The following is a 16617-nucleotide window of genomic DNA, read 5'->3' on the forward strand; positions in this document are numbered from 1 at the left end:
TTACATAGAATCTAGCCTTGTAGGCGCTTCTGGATTTGGCCCCTTAACGCGATCCCAGACAAGATGTTTTGGACCTGGAGAGCTGAAGAATTCAGGGCGACTTGTCCCTCTAGCCTACTGGCTCCGCCCATGCCTCAGTTTCTCCCTCGACGGCATGCGTGCCTTCTGGGTGAGTCAGGACCAATGCCAGGGCGGAGGCGGATGGTGGTTAGCCTAATTATGGCTTTTATTGTTACGATGATTATGCCACCTTTACACAGTAGTCACTGCTTTATTACCGGGCTGGCACCCTCCGGGGGCTGGTTTTAGCAGCCCGAGACACGGCGGTGGCCCCGACACGAGGCTGGAATCCATAAACCAGCCCTGCCCTGCAGCGAGTGCCCGCAGCGAGTATTACCCCTCCCCTTTGTTTTGAAGTAGAACCAATCCGGGAGAACCGAGTTTGGTTTTAAAACAGCCAGGGGTGTAGGAAGAGCCTGGCCCCTACTTGGGCGGGGCTGGGGCTCGGGTTGCGTCAACCGCTGCGAGGGCGGGGGAAGTTGCCTGGAATAGAAACTTGGCCAAGGGCCCAGGGGATTGCTGACTTTTGACTTTCTTGCCAAGCTGTCATCTCTCTTGCTCTTTAGGGCTCTTGCAGTCAGCAAGGAGTAAACACATTCAGTGACATAAACCAGTGTACAACACACTAGAAAGGCAGAGTGGAGAAGCAGTTGGTGTTGCTGAGCTGCGAGTCAGGACGCCAGAGTTCAGTTCCCAGCCCCGTGGTTGTCTCGTGACTCACCACTCACCCATTGTACCGTCCACTTCCCCTCTCTTCACAAACAGCGAGATCCTCAAACGCAGCCCAGAAATAAAACAACCCTTCCCTGCAAACCTCAGTTTTCCTCGGAAAACTAGCACCAGTGGCTTACCTCTGGTGATCCTTGCAGAGGTTCAGACCTGCTGGAGTCCATGGCTTCCCCCCCAGGACCACAAGGAGGAAGGCAGGTCACTGATCAGGTAGATGCTGTCCACATGGCATAACTCCCCGAACCGGTGAAAGCAGAAGGACCAAAATCTGCAAAAGGGCTTAGCAGACCCAACCAATTATGGGGACTTCACTGGTTGAAAGCACCTGTGACTTCTGTATCCTGTTCAGCTGAAGGAAGGTTATGTTGCAGACAGCCAGGGACAACCCCACCAGGAAAACTGCTACTTAGGGGCTGAGTGAGACAGCTGAAAAAGATGAGGATTGGAAGCCAGAGCTAAGAATATTCCTCCAACCTTATCACCATCGCCACCACCACCACTGGGCTCTCTTGATAACCAAGGTCTGCTGCAGTCACCTGATAACACTTGTGTTCTCATCATCACAGATGTTTCAGCTGTCCCACACACAGTTTTGCTTCATTCTTTCCAGTTCCCTTTTAAGAGTTGGGGTGGGATAGCCCATTCTGATATCCATTCTTATACAATCTGGCTTACCGCAGACAGGAGTGAAGGCTGGCAGAGGAGTAGGAGGAGCAGGGATATCTGCCCAGGAGGAGATCAGGGTCCTGGTAGATGGAAGGTGACATGTGTGTTTAGTTTCCTGGAGGGGTTGCTTATGAGGTGCTTATGAGGTGGTTGCCTGTGGGGTAAATAATGGATGTACACACGCAGACTTTTTTCCTGGTACATAATTAGTCATTCATTCTTTATGTATAGTACCTTTACATTTATTTTAAAGTCAGATTTAGCAGTATTTTTCTTTATATTTTCTTTGTTTTTGTGTCATGTCTAGGCCAACCCCACTCCTAAATTATGAATTATTCTCCAGTATTTTCTTCTAGGAGTTTTGAGGTTTATTTCTATGTTTATATGTTTAATTGATTTGGAGTGTATCTTTATGTAGACTGTGTAATGGGAACTAATCTTTTTCCCCCTCCTAAATGGATGGGGAGCTGTTTCAAATTATTTGCTCTTAAGAATCAGCCTCATCATTGCTAAGACCTATGTATATATTGATACATTAATCTGTTTCTTGACTCTCTTCCGTTTTGTTTATTCCTAAGCCAATACCACACTATTTTAATCATTATGCTTTTTATGGAGTGTTTTGATTGCTGGTCCCTGTTTGCTGAAACACACTTGTTCTCTTGGTCTCTATCACTTAACACTTGGCTATTTTTATTACTACTTCCCTGGCTACTCCTCAGTCTCCTCCATAGACTTTTTCTTTCTGCTCATCCCCAAACATTAGTCTCTTCAGGATCCTTGCTCATTTTCATTGTATACAACCTCCCTGGGTGATTATCCACTCCCATGCTGATGACTTTCAAATACATATTTCTGCTTCTCATGGTGTTCCTAAATTATCTCTTCACTGTCCAATGGAACAGCAAACTCAACCTATCAAAAATAACTCATCTTTTCTCCTTACTCATACCCAATAAAACTGGCCTTCCTCTGGTGTTCCCTCCTTCATTGAATGGCACAACTGGCCATAGAGTTGCTGAAGTAAAACGTCTGCTTATCTTTTTTTTTTTGCTTATCTTCTGGACAGTCTCTCACTTTCCCTCCTCTTCCTGGGATCAACCACCTTACTCATTGGACCTCCCAAATATCTATAGGGTTCACCCAGTTCTGTCCACCCCACTGTGACTACCCTAGTTCAGGCCTCTCTCACCATGTACTTGGGTAATTCCAATTGCTAGCTCTGACTGCTATCTGTGCCTCCTCCTTTATCCTCTCTGTAATCTAATCTCCACACTGCAGCCAGTGTAGAGGTTAAATTTTTCAGTATAAAATGTAAATATAACCATGTCACTCTCCTACTTACTTAAACCTTTCAAACGTTCCTCCATCCCCTTACAGGAACAAGTTCAAATTCTTTAATATGGCTCAGAATGCCTTCCTTACTATGATCTGGTTCCTGTTTGTCTACCACAGCCTTAATACTTCATAAGCCGAACTCTTTTTATTTCTTAAATTGAGAATGCTCTTGTATCTCAAGGTCTTGTTAAAAAACAAAATTCAACTGAAGATCTAATTGGCTTTATTTAACAATTCATGAATCAGGAAGTATCTCATCGAGTAAATACAAAGGCACTCTGAGGGGCTGTACAAAATGCAAGACTTTTAAAGAAATAGAGGCAGGATAATGAGGTTAGTAGCAAAAGAAAGGGGAATTCCATTTAGGGGGAGTGCTGGGGGATTTATCTTGCAGATTACCTCACTAGCACTGAAATGTCAGAGTGGTTAGTTTATAATTCCACTCCAGGAGAAGCTGAAACTCCTACTAGAGTTAGGAAATGAGTCTTGGTGAGATTTAGCAGAAGTGAATCCATTTGGGGCTTGTTTGTTTTTAACAGTCTCCAGGACCACCACACCCTCCTCTTTACCTTTACTCATCTTAAAGATCAATTTCCTCTTGGACCACCCCTCACTCCCACCTCCTCTAGGTTAGGCGCTCCTGTTCTCCTCGTCCACTGCCCTTGAACACCTTTTTGTATAATTCATCACACTGCATTGAATCTATAGGCACTGAACCCCTTGAGGACCCCTCCAGTCGCTGGCTTCTTCGCGCAGAGACTCCAGCACCTAGGACAGGGCCTGACACGAAGTAGGTGCGTAGCGAATAGAGGACGCAGGAAAGAATGGATGCGGGCGAGCGGGTGTCCTCGGAAGGCAGCGCCAAGTAGTTGAGAACCCGCGTTTTCTCTGTGGGAGGAGGGCTCAACGGACTCGCCGAAGGGTGTTAGGGAGGTCTCGTCTCCGCTCTTTGACAGGGCTCAATTCCCTACCCAGCACAGCCTCTGCCACACAGACGCGGCGCCCCTCCCACTTCCGGGCCAGCAGAACAGGAAGTGGAGGCGCGGGCTTCCCATGAAGCATCGCGGGGCGCCTATTCAAACCGAACGGAGAACTGGGAGGAGGTCGTGATGGCGGCCCCGGAGCCGGAAGTGCAGTCCCCGGCTGCAGTCCCTGGTAAGGTATGGAGTCCGGAGCTCGAGGAGTTTGTTTCCTCCCTGCCACGGCTCCCTCCAGTCATTTAGCCCGTAGTCGTTTCACTAATCCGTGTTCCTTGTCCCCATTTCCCGTCGTCCCTCGCAGCTCTGACTCGGTCCCTTTGACTCCATCGCCTGCGCGGCCCTGGATCCAATTGGTTCACACTCCTCTTTCTTCGCGACGTGTTCTGTGCCCTGCTTGACACCGCTTTCTCTCAACTCATTTTCCCATATCAGGGCCTCTGATTTCTGAGCAGATCCAGTCGCTGTCTCCGAAATTCCCGCCACCCAGTCCCCCCAAATCCTGCAGTCTCTTTCTTAGGCAACTGGAATCTGGAACCTGCGGGCGGCCGCCTAGAGGGGAGTTTGCGGAGGGAATCCGCCTGTGTAGGCGTGTGGCCTCAGCTGTGGTGGCTGATGTCGCCTCAAGGGATGGGAAGACTGACTTTGGCCTCTTAACTTTTTCTCATCCAAGTTCTAATCAGGCCGGACCCTGCTTAGCTTTGGAGAACAGAGGAGATCGGGCTTCAGGGTGTTTTGTCCATAGACCTTTTAAGTTTTTCGTTTTTCTCTCTTGTCCCTCTGTGCACCTACTAGATTTGGAGTGGTGTGAGAAGTCGGAGGAAACCCAGGACCCCCAGATAGAACTACTTGAGACCACCTCCACCCAGGAACCTCCCAACCCTTTGGAGCCCTTTCGTCCCAGGGACTGCATGGTGCCAGTGGTGTTTCCTGGGCCTGTGAGCCAGGAAGGCTGCTGTCGCTTTACTTGTGAGCTCCTGAAACATATCATGTACCAACGCCAGCAACTACCTCTGCCCTACGAACAGCTTAAGCACTTCTACCGAAAACCTTTTCCCCAGGTAGGCACAAGCTTTGGGAGAAAATTGGTGAGTGAGCTTTGTGGCTGTTAGATGGTGGCAGATAAAAAGGGTGGTCAAAGGAACCTTCACGCCTGTCAGCATAAGCAGCTGTGAAGGATGTTTCAGCCCTATGGCTTCAGTCCTTTCCCACTCTAGTCTGGGTAGTCAAAGGCTTCCCGCCTTTTCTCTTGTTTTCTTTTTCTGAAACTTCTATTGTGTGTTACGTTTGGACTTCATGAACTGATCCTCTAACTTTAGTGTATTTTCTCTCCAAATCCTCATTTCTTTGTTTCTGTTATACTTTTCTTCCTTGAGTTTATATTCTTACACTTAAAGTAATTTTTTGGCAGTCACAGTTTTAAGAACTTTTTTCTTAAAATTTTTATATTTTAAATTTGTTTTGACTGTGCTGGGTCTTAGTTGCAACCTGCAAGCAAGATCTAGTTCGATCCCTGCATTGGGGGCTCACAGTCTTGCCCACTGGACCAGCAGGGAAGTCCCACATGTTCCTTTTTAGTTATATCCTGTTGTTTCCTGTCTGTATGAACTTCTCTTACTTGTGGGTATTAATTACTGTGTTTTTGTAGTTTTCCTCTGTCCCTTGCACTGTCTCTGTTTCTTCCAGATTCCTTTCCTATTTATTTGTTTTGGTCTCTTTCACAGTTGAGGCTTTTTTTTTTTTCCATCCTCTGACAAAGGCTTTACTGACAATTTTCCATACAGTTAGTCAAAAAATAAAAAAATACAGAACACAGCAGACAGTATTTCATACACTAGAAGTCAACATGACAGGAGTCCCTTCTCATCACGGTAAAAAAAAACCAAACAAACAAAAAACCCAAACCTAAGAACTTAGTTTTTGATGGGGAGATAGGACTTTGGTCCCCTACCAAGTTGAGGCTTTTATTTGGTGTCTGAATATTTAAGAAGAAGTCTTTGAAAGTTCTGTGTGCATGGCTGGCCCTGTGAGCTAGCTGATAGACCTAAAGGACATGGGTGGCAATGATAATGGGAAAGAGGATTATTTGCTATAATAATGGTGATTTTGGAGTTATCTTTCAGTTAAACATGGTAAACTGAACACATTTGTGCTCCCATCTGATACACTACTCAATGAAGGAAAAAGGAAGGAAGGAAAGAGAGAAAGAACACTTCCAAAACTATGTTTGGGTGGGGGAAACTGGCAGGCCATCTAAAGGTCCTGGGCTTCCCAGGTGGCACTAGTGGTAAAGAATCTGCCTGCCAGTGCAGGAGACATGAGTTGCAAGTTTGATTCCTGAATTGGGAAGATCCCTTGGAGTGGAATGGCAGCCCACTCTAGTATTCTTGCCTGGAGCATCCCATGGACAGAGGAGCCTGGCAGGCCACAGTCCGTAGGGTCACAAAGAGTTGGACATGACTGAAGTGATTTAGCATGCACGCACGCTGAGGGTCCTTGCACAGGTGTTCACTCAGTCCCCATGTGTTCACTTTTGTGTTCTGTGGTGCTTGAATGAACAACTCCTGTGCCTTTCATGGGCTTCTTCAGTGTGGTTTTGCTTCTCAGGGGAGTCCCCTCTGACAGCACTTGCTATTCAGCTCTCTTGAGTGCTTCCTACTTTCTTCCAAGAATTTGTTGTTGTCTTTAGCCACTGTCATCTATTTTTTAGTTATTTTTGCCACTGGGAGTCCTCTTTCTCTCCCCTCCCTCCCTGCTTCCCTCCCCTCTTTTCTTCTTCCCTCCCACCCACTCTTTCATTTCCTTCCTCCCTTCCTTCCATCATTTGCCACATTTTTTTAAATTTATTTTTTATTGAAGGATAATTGTTTTACAGAATTTTGCTGTTTTCTGTCAAACCTCAACATGAATGCCATGTTTAACTGGAGGATGAACTTCAGAATATATTAGACCAAATAATCCTTGGTGGTTTTTTTTTTTTTGGCTGAATAGTTGCCAAGCACAGGCTCTCTAGTTGCCCTGTGGCATATGGGAATCTTAGTTTCCTAAGCAGGAATCAAGCTCTCGTCCTGTGCCTTGGAATGTGGATTCTTAACCACTGGACCGCCAGGGAAGTCCCCAGTCCTCAGTCTTGTTATGAGTACTTCAGTATTTTAGTTGCTAATTTCTGGATGCCCTTCTGCTTCAGTACACTGTCTTTGCTATTCTGAGTGCAGAAGAATTAAGATTTTGTACAAAGAATCTATTTTCCTTTTTGATACTTTCCCTGTGATAAAACCCAGGGTCTTGAGTGTGGTGGTTCACTGATCTGGAGCTCCAGTCCTATAAGTCTGTTCTGTCCCAGCAGGGTTCTTCAAAGCGCATTAGCTTTCGTCTACCTTGCAGACCTTCTCTGTCACCATTCTTTGTCCTCACAGGCAGAGGACGCAGTGAAGAAGAAACCTCGGGCCACTGCTGAGGTGAGCAGCAGGAAATGCCAGCAAACCCTGGCAGAACTGGAGAGTGTCCTCAGCCACCTGGAGGGACTCTTTGCCCGGACACTAGTCCCTCGAGTTCTGATCCTCCTTGGGGGCAACGCCCTCAGCCCCAAGGAGTTCTACGAGCTTGACCTGTCCCGATTAGCCCCCAACAGCATGGACCCGAGCCTGAGCACGGCAGCTTGTTTGCGCCGCCTCTTCCGAGCCATTTTCCTGGCTGATGCCTTCAGTGAGCTGCAGGTCCCTCCACTCATGGGCACCGTTGTCATGGTGCAGGGTCACCGCGACTGTGGAGAGGATTGGTTTCGACCCAAGCTCAACTACAGAGTGCCCAGCCGGGGCCACAAGCTGACTGTGACCTTGTCCTGTGGCCGACCCGCCATCCCAGCTACAGCCTGGGAGGATTACATTTGGTTCCAGGCACCAGTGACACTGAAAGGCTTCCATGAATGAATGGGAATGCTCATCGTGAACACAGTGGCTAAATTATCTTTCCCCTGGTAGCACCACGTCACCCATCTCCTGCTTGGAGCTAGTTAATTCCTGGTGAGAGGAAGGTTCTGTCCTTCTGGCTGCCTACCCCCCTTAGACTTTCTGGTGGACGGATGGTATGACTGGGGTTGTAATAATCATCATTGAACAAGCATCTCTTTGAATCACAGGTTGATTTTCCCAGAAGGTGCTGGATCAGGTGTTTCTTTTGGGGGCTGGAAAGCAAACATGGGCCCACAGACAGGCTCCCTCCCCTCCCCACCCACCCCCAGGGCTGAGGGGAGGTGACCCTTTTTAGCTTTTTGCTGTGGCTTTTCAGAATTTTTAACAGGGACATAATGTGGGTGTGATTCATGGACTTAAATATATTATAAAATGAATGGATTCATATTAAATTTTCCTGAAACATTTTTGGCTTAAAGGGACTTAAAGAGGCTAAGGCTAAAGTAATCTTCTCCCTTGGTCTCTTAGGCTTCAGCCTTCCATGATTTCTTTTTTTTTCTAATAGTTCTTTCTCTTCATTATTCCTGGACCAATATGGGAAGTTAAATGACTTGGCCAAGGTTCTTTAACAGTTTGATAGCAGAGTTGGGACTAAGAATCCTCATCAGCTAACTCCTAGCCTGATGTTCTTTGCTAGCCACATGTTGGTTTCTGTGACCCTTAGAGTATGTATACCCAAAGCAGAGATCACACAGCGGGAGGGACCTGAGAAAAGAAAACCAAGAGAGTCTTTCCAAAGCCTGATTGAACTATAGGCTAAGACAACGGGTCTGCCCAGTAGAGTCACTTCCGTGAGGCCACGTGTCCCTTCTGGAATTCGCCCTGTGTCTCCATCGCAGTTGCGTGGTGGCTGCTGGCAGTTACTGTTGGCAGTACTGTCCTCATGCCGTCCCTGCCCTCCTGCCAGTGGCCATTCCTCAGCACCATCTGTGGCTTGGCCATCCTGATCCTTAGTGTTATCCTTGCCAGCTTGGTGCTGTCGACCACTGAGCACTAACGCTCTTTGTCCCTGAGAACATCTGCTTATTTCTTGGAAGCAAGTTGAAGGCAGAATCCTCACCCTGCTGGTGTTGGAGATAGGTGTGTGGTGTGTGTGTGTGTGTGTGTGTGAACAATATATACTATTTTTTATACTTTAAGAAGACATGAAAAATAGTTTATATTTTATAGTAGGTTTTAAGCACTTTACATATATTATCTAATCTAATAACCTTATAGATTTTATATTATTGTCTGTCTTATAGATGAGGCTTGGGGAGACTGAATAACTTGCCTAAGTGTTGAAACCTGGATTCAGATCCAGTCCAGCTGACTCCAGAGGCTGAGTGCTTTACACTGTACTGTACATTCTGTGTGATTTTACTCTGAGATGATTAAACAGGGTTTGCCCTGCTGAATTTGGTAGCATTGGAAAGCTGTGGGACTTCATCTCTGGCTTTAGATTGTGTTTCCTGACGTGGAACCTGCCACTTACTGGTGCTAAGTAAATACAGAATCAGTGCAAACAAAAGGTTTGAGTTCTTTTCTGTGCTGTGTCCACTTGAAGCATACTCCGCCAGCTGGACTCTCCACTGTTTTTGTCTGATAGTACCTTACAGAAGAGGAACAGGGCCATATCTCCCACTCGGAAATGGACAGGCTGAGGGGTCGGCTTAAAGGGAGGGAGAATTTTGAACAAGGAAGTTACAAACTTTTGAGATGGAAGACATTAAGGCAAGTCTGATCCCTCAAGCCTTACTTTAAAAAACCTTCACAAACAATGTCTAGACAATCAAAACTAAGTTAATTATCCAGGTAATTTAGACACTTCTCAGCTTGGCATTGGGGCCCAGGTCATTCTGATTTCATGAATCTTCTCCAAAGGAATCCAGAAATTAATAGATCAGTTAATAATTTTACCAACAAATATTTCCTTCCCTGACAACAAGCCTGCTGAGGCATCTGTTTCTCTCTTTTAACCTTGGCTGGGCACTCCAGAGATGCAGGTGAAGAAATCGTATCTAGCCGAGGGAGTGAAGATCCCCAGCTTCAGTGGTTCTGGCCTTTCATCTGTTGCTACCATTTGAACCTAAAAGCAATAGGTGTGGGACCTGAGGTAGGTAAATGTAGGTGGTAGGGAACATGTAGCTGTTGATGGGGAAAATGTTGATGGGGAAGTGTAGTCCATAAACATACGTAACTCTCTGCACCCTCCTTTCCCAGGGTGTGGCCCTATATGGTGCCCCATTGCCCAGCCAGCCCCTCCCTATCCCCACACACTGGAGTCCTAACCATTGGACCTCTGGGGAATCCCCACTCCCTGCTTCTAGGTCTTTGTCTGCCACTTAGCTGAAACAATCCTATGAAAGGGAAAAAGAGCCATCTGTGAAGACTGAGGACGGTGGAATAGATGGACCCCACTCTGTATGACCTGGTTCTGGGGGAGGGGGAGGATTGATTGTCTTGGGAATCTTGGAGCCAGGAGGATCTTAAATTCTTTTCTGAGGAAATTCTGAGGCCAAGAAAGGACACGACTGGAGTGAAATAATATAGCTAGTCTTACTGTTGTTTTTCTTCCCAAGCCCCCATTGCGTATGCTATACAATGAGGACTCAATAAATGTCGACTGTGTGGAGGGGCTTTAGAGGAAGCAAAATAGCCCTGGAATTGGGCTAAGTTGGGACCTCCAACCTACCACTGTATCCTGCTTATTCTGGGGCAAAAACCAGGCCGTTGCCGTGACAACTGAACACCTCCCATCACCCAGTGGGGAAAGGAAGCAGAAGGGAGTGAGTGTATGCCCAGGCTTTTCGGAAGCGTTCCGTGGCAAGAAGGGCTGGCTGGCGGGCGGCCCCTGAAGGCTAGCCTGCAGAAGGTCAGGTGGGTGAAATCCTGCTTCCGGTAGGATGGAGGGGCGGAGCTTTGGATCTCCATGGACACGGCTTCTCCTAGCAACCTGGCGGGCGTTGAGCAGAGCCGCCTGCGCGATGGACGCGGAAAGCCTCCTGCTGTCACTGGAGTTGGCGTCTGGCAGTGGGCAGGGCCTTAGCCCAGACCGTCGGGCCTCGCTGCTCACTTCTCTTATGCTGGTTAAACGCGACTACCGCTTCGATCGGGTCCTCTTCTGGGGCCGCATCCTCGGCCTGGTCGCCGATTACTACATCGCTCAGGGCCTGAGCGAGGACCAGCTCGCACCGCGCAAGACCCTGTACAGGTGGAGAGGGCGCCCGGCTGGCCAAGGCCGCAGCGGGATACTGAGGGGAGGGCTGCCGGCCGGGAAGGGGCGAGTGGGAGGTAGGACCTAAAGGGACGGGTTACAGAAAGAGAGGGGATGAGATCTGAGAGAGCAGCCCCGGGAGGACACCTGGGGAGGGGCGCCAGAGAAACTTGGAGGCTGATGGTTTAATAATTGAAGCGGGGCAAGAACGGAGGCGGGGCAAGATGAAAGCTTCCGGAGAATGAAAACCCGGAATAGAAGTCCTGTGGTGGGCCTGGCTTTCCAAAGAGAAACGTTTGGAGAAGGGTCCAAACTAAAGTTTGGCTTTAGTTTGGAGAAGCCTTGAGGGGTAGCGGGGAGCTGTTTGGAAATGGGTCCTGAAGCATTTGGGGTGGAGGTGTTGGCTCATAGGAGGCACTCCAGGAAGTAGTGAATGAATGTGGAATGGAAGAGAAGGGATTTAGAACTGAGAAAATTTTCCTGGACACTGCCATTTAGGACCATCCAACCTCTTTTTTACTACCCCGTTGATGGGGAACTCCCCATCTTACAAGCGTTCTGTTCAGGGCGAAGAAAGTTGGAGACTTCATTTATCTATCCATGCAGCAATCCAACATTGATTGAATGTTTTCCAGGCTAGACCTGGGGTTAAAAAGATGGCTAAGACTCTCCCCTATCTCCAAGTTATTCACACCCAGCAATTACAGCAAAGCAGAGGTGTACACGAAGGGGAGGCAGGGTGGGACATTCTCCTAGAGAGCTTTTTTTTGTTTTTTTTTTACCTTCAAAATCTCAGCTTTAAGATCTTATTTGTTTCATTTGCATTTTTTGGTAAATTAATATTTAATTGGAGGCTAATTACTTTACAATATTGTAGTGGTTTTTGCCATACATTCACATGAATCAGCCATGGGTGTACATGTGTCCCCCTTCCTGAACCCCCCTCCCACCTCCCTCCCCATCCCATCCCTCCGGGTTGTCCCAGTGCCCCGGCCCTGAGTGACCTGTCTCGGGCATTGAACCTGGACTGGTGATCTATTTTGCATATGGTAGTATACATGTTTCAATGCTATTCAGAGAGCAGTTTTTAATAGATTACTGATATCTGAGAGATGACCTGGAGTTCTCCAGGAAGGATTGGGGGAAAGGCATGCCAGTCAGAGGGAACAACTGCAGACTTGCTGGCTGGAGCTGGCTTGGGAGGACAGAGGGTAGGCAACCATGACAGTGGCAGCCTAGGGTGTTAATGCTGAACTTGATGGAGAGGCCAGGAGATTTGAACTTTGTCCATAGGCTATGAAGAGCCACTGAGGACCTTCAATCAAGAAGAGCCTGCTCAGACCTGAGTGGGCAGAAGGGTCTCAAAGTGGGCAAGCGTTTGGATGTCTGTTGCAGACTGAAAGGAGGAAGGAATGGAGGGGCGGGGTTGGAAAGATTTAAGTGGTAGAAGTGGTAGGACTTGTGACTAAATGGGGAAAGGTGAAGAGGAGGTCAAGGTTGACCCTTCCTTCTAGCTTAGGCAGCTGGGTAAGGGCTGGTGCCACGCACTAGGAAAGAATTCAGGAGGTACTAGGGAAGGCCTAGTGAATTTGGTGTCAGGTGCCCATGGGGCAGGGTGGTAAGGAAGCATATTAAAGTACAGATTTGGAGTCCAAAAGAAAAATTTGGACTGAAGATAGAGATTTGAACCTCACTGTATTCAAGTAAGTTTTTATTTCTCCAGCACATAGTATGTGCCAGGCATTGATCTAGACATGGGGAATTCAGTGCTAAAGTCCTTGTCTTCATGGAGTTTACATTTTAGTGTGTGTGTAGCAGGGGAGGGAAGACAGACAAACACACACACATATACTGCATACGCTTAGCATTGGTGCTAAGTGCTAAGGGAGACATGGAATACAGGTACTATTATAAATAGGGTGGTCCGGGATGGCCTCTCTCAGGAGGTAACATTTGAGAAGACACGTGAGGCAACGGGGTGAGTTATGTGTTTATCTGAGGGAAAAGCATTCCAGGCAAGTGCAAAGGTCCTGAGGCAGGCACGTGCTTAGTGTACTTGTGGAATCCTGTAGAGGCTAGTGTGGCTAGAGAGGAGTGAGTGAGGGGGACCACTCACAACATGAGGTCAGAGAGGCCAAGACAATCGTGCAGGGCCCCGTGAGTACTTGGCTCAATGGGAAGTCACTGGGAGAGTCTGCACAGAGTCACGGTCTGGCTTAGGTTTTCCCAGTTGGGTAGGGACCAGACTGAAGCAGGAGCCAGTATGGACATGGGGAGACCAGTTAGGAAGCTGCTGCGATATTGGGTGAGAGAAGGTGGTGGCTTGGATGAGGGTGGAAGCAGTGGAGGTGGTGAGAGGTGACTGGATTCTGGGTATCCACTAGGGAATAACTTGGGGTTCTGGGAGTCAAGTAGGTGAGACTGTGGAGACAAAAGAGGGGTGAGAATAGATCCTCGGAAACACTTAAGGCGCTGGGGAAGGGGAAGGGGAGGTGTCGCAGGAAGCAGACGTGGAGATGCACTTGTTGGCTTGTAGGCCCTATGGATTGCCTTCTTCAGGGCAGTTTCTTGGGTGCCAGGGGTGGAATCCTGGTGCAGTGGTCAGAGTGAAAGCGGGGTGGGGAGGAAGGGATCTGGCAAAGGCAAAGGATCTGGCAAGCTCTGCAGTCCAGAGCTGGGGAAGAGGAGGGAGGGGCAGGAAGGGGGCATTTCCCAGAGGGGCATGGATTTGAGGACTGTTAGTTTTATAAGGCTGGGGCATCTTCATGTAGTGAAGGAGCCAGTGGAGAGTGAAGGGGGGAGGAAGCAGACTGGAGATGTAGGCGCTGGGTGGATGAGGGAGGAGTGGGTGGACACCCTTCCTGGCAGGATGTGAGAAAGAAGTGACTGGGCTGGCGATGCCCCTGAAGCTCTCAGAGGAGGAGAGCTGTGGGGGAGATGGCTGTGTGTCAGCTCAGCAGGCAGGCTGAGCATGAATGTGGGGCCCTCTGGAGCACAGGGATCTGAAATTAAGGCAAGTTCAGCTTGCAGAAACTCATCTGCAGCCTCACAATCCAGCTATGTAGGAAGACGCTCTTGGAATCTTCGCAGACTGAAGCTTTTAAGAAATTAAGTTGTATGTCATCACATATGGGGTGGGGCACACCACAGGCTCTTGCGGCTTCTAAGGGGGAAAGGTGTGACTCCCAACAGCCTTTCTTGGGCCTCAGGCCCTCGGGAGAAGGGGCAGGGGCAGGGGCAGGAAGCTGGAATGAGAGGGGAGTTATAATTGGGGTCATGTGGATGTTGTTGGCAGCCTGAACTGCATGGAGTGGAGCCTCCTGCCCCCCGCCACAGAGGAGATGGAGACACAGACGTCTGTGGTGAAGGGCCGCTTCATGGGAGACCCCTCCCATGAGTACGAACACACGGAGCTGCAGAAGGTGAACGAGGGTGAGAAGGTCTTTGAAGAAGAAGTAGTGGTGAGTGAAGACGAGGAGGGCCTAAACGCAAGGGGCTGGGCCGGTGGGCACTGTGATGGCGGCAAGCACGGCCATCATCACAGCCACTGGGGCCCCGGGGCCTGGAGCGCTGGGTGTGCTCGGCCCTGGGCCTCCGTGCTGGCCCCCTCACTCCATCCTCGGGGCCCTGGGAAGCTGGTGCATTGCCTCCAGGGGGTGGAGTGGAGGAAACCTCTGTTAAGTCACCTGCCTGGGGTCACATCACTCCTGAGTGATGACAGGGTGGCAAGGGGATGGGCAGCTGACGGGAGAGCTGGGTTATGGGTCCAGGGCTGGGAAGAAGAGGTCTGTGCATTGCTCTGGGGTCAGGGGATGTGCACAGGTGCTTATATTTTTGTATCGATTTGTATTTTACTAGATAACACATTTGGGCTTCCCAGGTGGCACTAGTGGTGAAGAACATGCCTGCCAGTGCAGGGGACATAAGAGACGTGGGTTCGATCCCTGGGTTGGGAAGATCCTCTGGAGAAGGGCATGGTAACCCACTCCCATATTCTTGCCTAGAGAATCCCATAGACAGAGGAGCCTGGCGGGCTATAGTCCATGTGGTTACAGGGCTACAGTCCATGTGGTTACAAAGAGTCGACAGGACTGAAGAGACTTAGCATACACACATGCAGATGATACATTCACTTGAAACTGTTAGCAGTGATTACTTTTAAGAGGTGGGATTATGAGTGATTTTAATTTTCTTAGGTATATTATAAAATATCTCCATATTACCCAGATATTCTACAGTAAGCATGACAACTTTTATGTATTTAAAACAGCAAAATAAGCAACATTAAAATATGGGACTGCATGGTTGGAAAATAACCCAATTTCTGAAACTAGACAAACCTGTGATTCAAAATCCAACCTTTGCACTTGAACCTGGGTGAGGCCAAATGTCTAGGTCTAGGTCGGTGATGCTTCAGCTGCAACCCCTGCCTGCCGGACAAACTCAACATACTCTCAGTTTTCTCTTTGGTAGAATTGAGACTTGTGCAGGTTAAATGAGGTGCCCTTTTTTTTTTTTTTTTTGGCCTCGCCACAAGGGTTGTGGGATCTTAGTTCCCTAACCAGGGATTGAACCCACGTCCCCTGCATCGGGAGTGCAGAATCTTAACCACTAGATGCCAGGGAATTCCCAAGGTGATGTACTTAAAGCACCCAGCCTAGATACTTACTAGTTTCCATCTCCTTCCTTGTAAACAATTCCAATCAGCAGCCCACGGGAAATAAGTGGCTGAGTTGCTCTGGGGTCTCCCAGTGACCTTTTCCCCGTCAAGTGCTGTTTTCTCCCAAACATCTCTATGAAGTCCTTTTGTTTGGGTTGGGGTTGCCCTTGATATTGATTCTAACCAAATTTCATCTGTGTAAACATGTTACAGTATGGGGTGATACTTGAGAAATGATGTTAAGTCAAAGAGCAGGACAAGAAACTATATAAACTGTAACTCTAATTTTCCTTTGAATATAGCATAGAAAAAAAATAGAAGGGATTATACCAATATGTTATTGGCGATTACCTTCAGGAGGTGGGATTATGAATGGCTTTAATTTTCTTAGGTATATTATAAAATACTTCTATATCACCCAGATATTCTACAGTCAGCATGATAGCTTTTATATTTTAAAAAGGCAAAATAAGCAACATTAAAATATGATGACAGAATGGTTTGTTTCTGGACTGGTATATTAAACACTGTTAATGGTGTCTGCTCCCAGTGAGGGCAACTGAGGGACCAGGAATGAGGTGAGACATTGCTTTTTATGATTTTTTTTTTTAAGTTTTAAATACTGTACTCACCACCAGTATGTATTACCAATTTAAGAAAGGACAGGAGGGAGGGGAGGCAGGGAAAGACTTCACTCATGGTGAATTTCCATGCATCTGGCATCTCTGCATGATGACCCAGTTCAGATGGACATGCAGAGGGCCCTTGCACCAGGCGTGACTGACTGGGCACAGCACCCCAGCGGGATAACTTGTCTCCTGTCTCCTTAGGTCCAGATCAAGGAAGAGAAGCGCTTGGTGTCTGTTATTGACCAGATCGACAAGGCTGTGGCTGTCATTCCCCGAGGCGCCCTCTTTAAGACCCCTTTTGGACCTATCAATGTCAATCGGACCTTTGAAGGTAAGTTCTCTTCCTGAGCACAGTCAGACACATGTCTGGGAGTCCAGGGGAACCTACCTG

The 16617-nt window shown here is 48.1% G+C and overlaps 2 protein-coding genes across 7 annotated transcripts in view; both read left to right on the forward strand.

Moving 5' to 3' along the window:
- The first annotated feature begins 15 nt into the window (after positions 1 to 15).
- Positions 16 to 9251, forward strand: LOC122697122 (MAD2L1 binding protein). Of its 3 annotated transcripts, none has more exons than XM_043907588.1 (3): positions 16 to 169; positions 4566 to 4831; positions 7187 to 9251. In XM_043907588.1, exons 1-3 carry the CDS (start codon positions 64 to 66, stop codon positions 7697 to 7699), a joined length of 885 nt encoding a protein of 294 aa, XP_043763523.1. In that variant the 5' UTR covers positions 16 to 63; the 3' UTR covers positions 7700 to 9251. The 3 variants fall into 3 exon arrangements, with proteins under 3 accessions (XP_043763523.1, XP_043763522.1, XP_043763524.1); XM_043907587.1 differs by lacking the exon at positions 16 to 169 and adding an exon at positions 3815 to 3948; XM_043907589.1 differs by lacking the exon at positions 16 to 169 and adding an exon at positions 3839 to 3953.
- Positions 9252 to 10635: 1384 nt separating this feature from the next.
- RSPH9 (radial spoke head component 9) overlaps positions 10636 to 16617 on the forward strand; it is a 38090-nt gene continuing 32108 nt past the window's right edge. Inside the window, exons 1-3 of one of the 4 annotated variants that reach the window (XM_043907590.1) lie at positions 10636 to 10934; positions 14233 to 14398; positions 16428 to 16557. In XM_043907590.1, coding sequence (XP_043763525.1) covers positions 10708 to 10934; positions 14233 to 14398; positions 16428 to 16557 — 523 coding nt within the window. In that variant the 5' untranslated portion in view covers positions 10636 to 10707. The remainder of the gene's footprint in view (positions 10935 to 14232; positions 14399 to 16427; positions 16558 to 16617) is intronic. The other 3 variants (XM_043907592.1, XM_043907593.1, XM_043907591.1) reach the window with 3 other exon arrangements.

This window comes from Cervus elaphus, chromosome 7 (assembly GCF_910594005.1).
Source record: "Cervus elaphus chromosome 7, mCerEla1.1, whole genome shotgun sequence".
Classification (NCBI taxonomy): Eukaryota; Metazoa; Chordata; class Mammalia; order Artiodactyla; family Cervidae; genus Cervus; species Cervus elaphus.

What these genes read in the sequence shown, in the direction of transcription:
- LOC122697122 (XM_043907588.1), top strand. Translation starts at nt 64, where the DNA reads ATGTTTTGGACCTGGAGAGCTGAAGAATTCAGGGCGACTTGTCCCTCT. An exon ending in ACGGCATGCGTGCCTTCTGG is followed by an intron (nt 170 to 4,565) that starts GTGAGTCAGGAC and finishes TGCACCTACTAG; the next exon opens with ATTTGGAGTGGTGTGAGAAG. An exon ending in ACCGAAAACCTTTTCCCCAG is followed by an intron (nt 4,832 to 7,186) that starts GTAGGCACAAGC and finishes TTGTCCTCACAG; the next exon opens with GCAGAGGACGCAGTGAAGAA.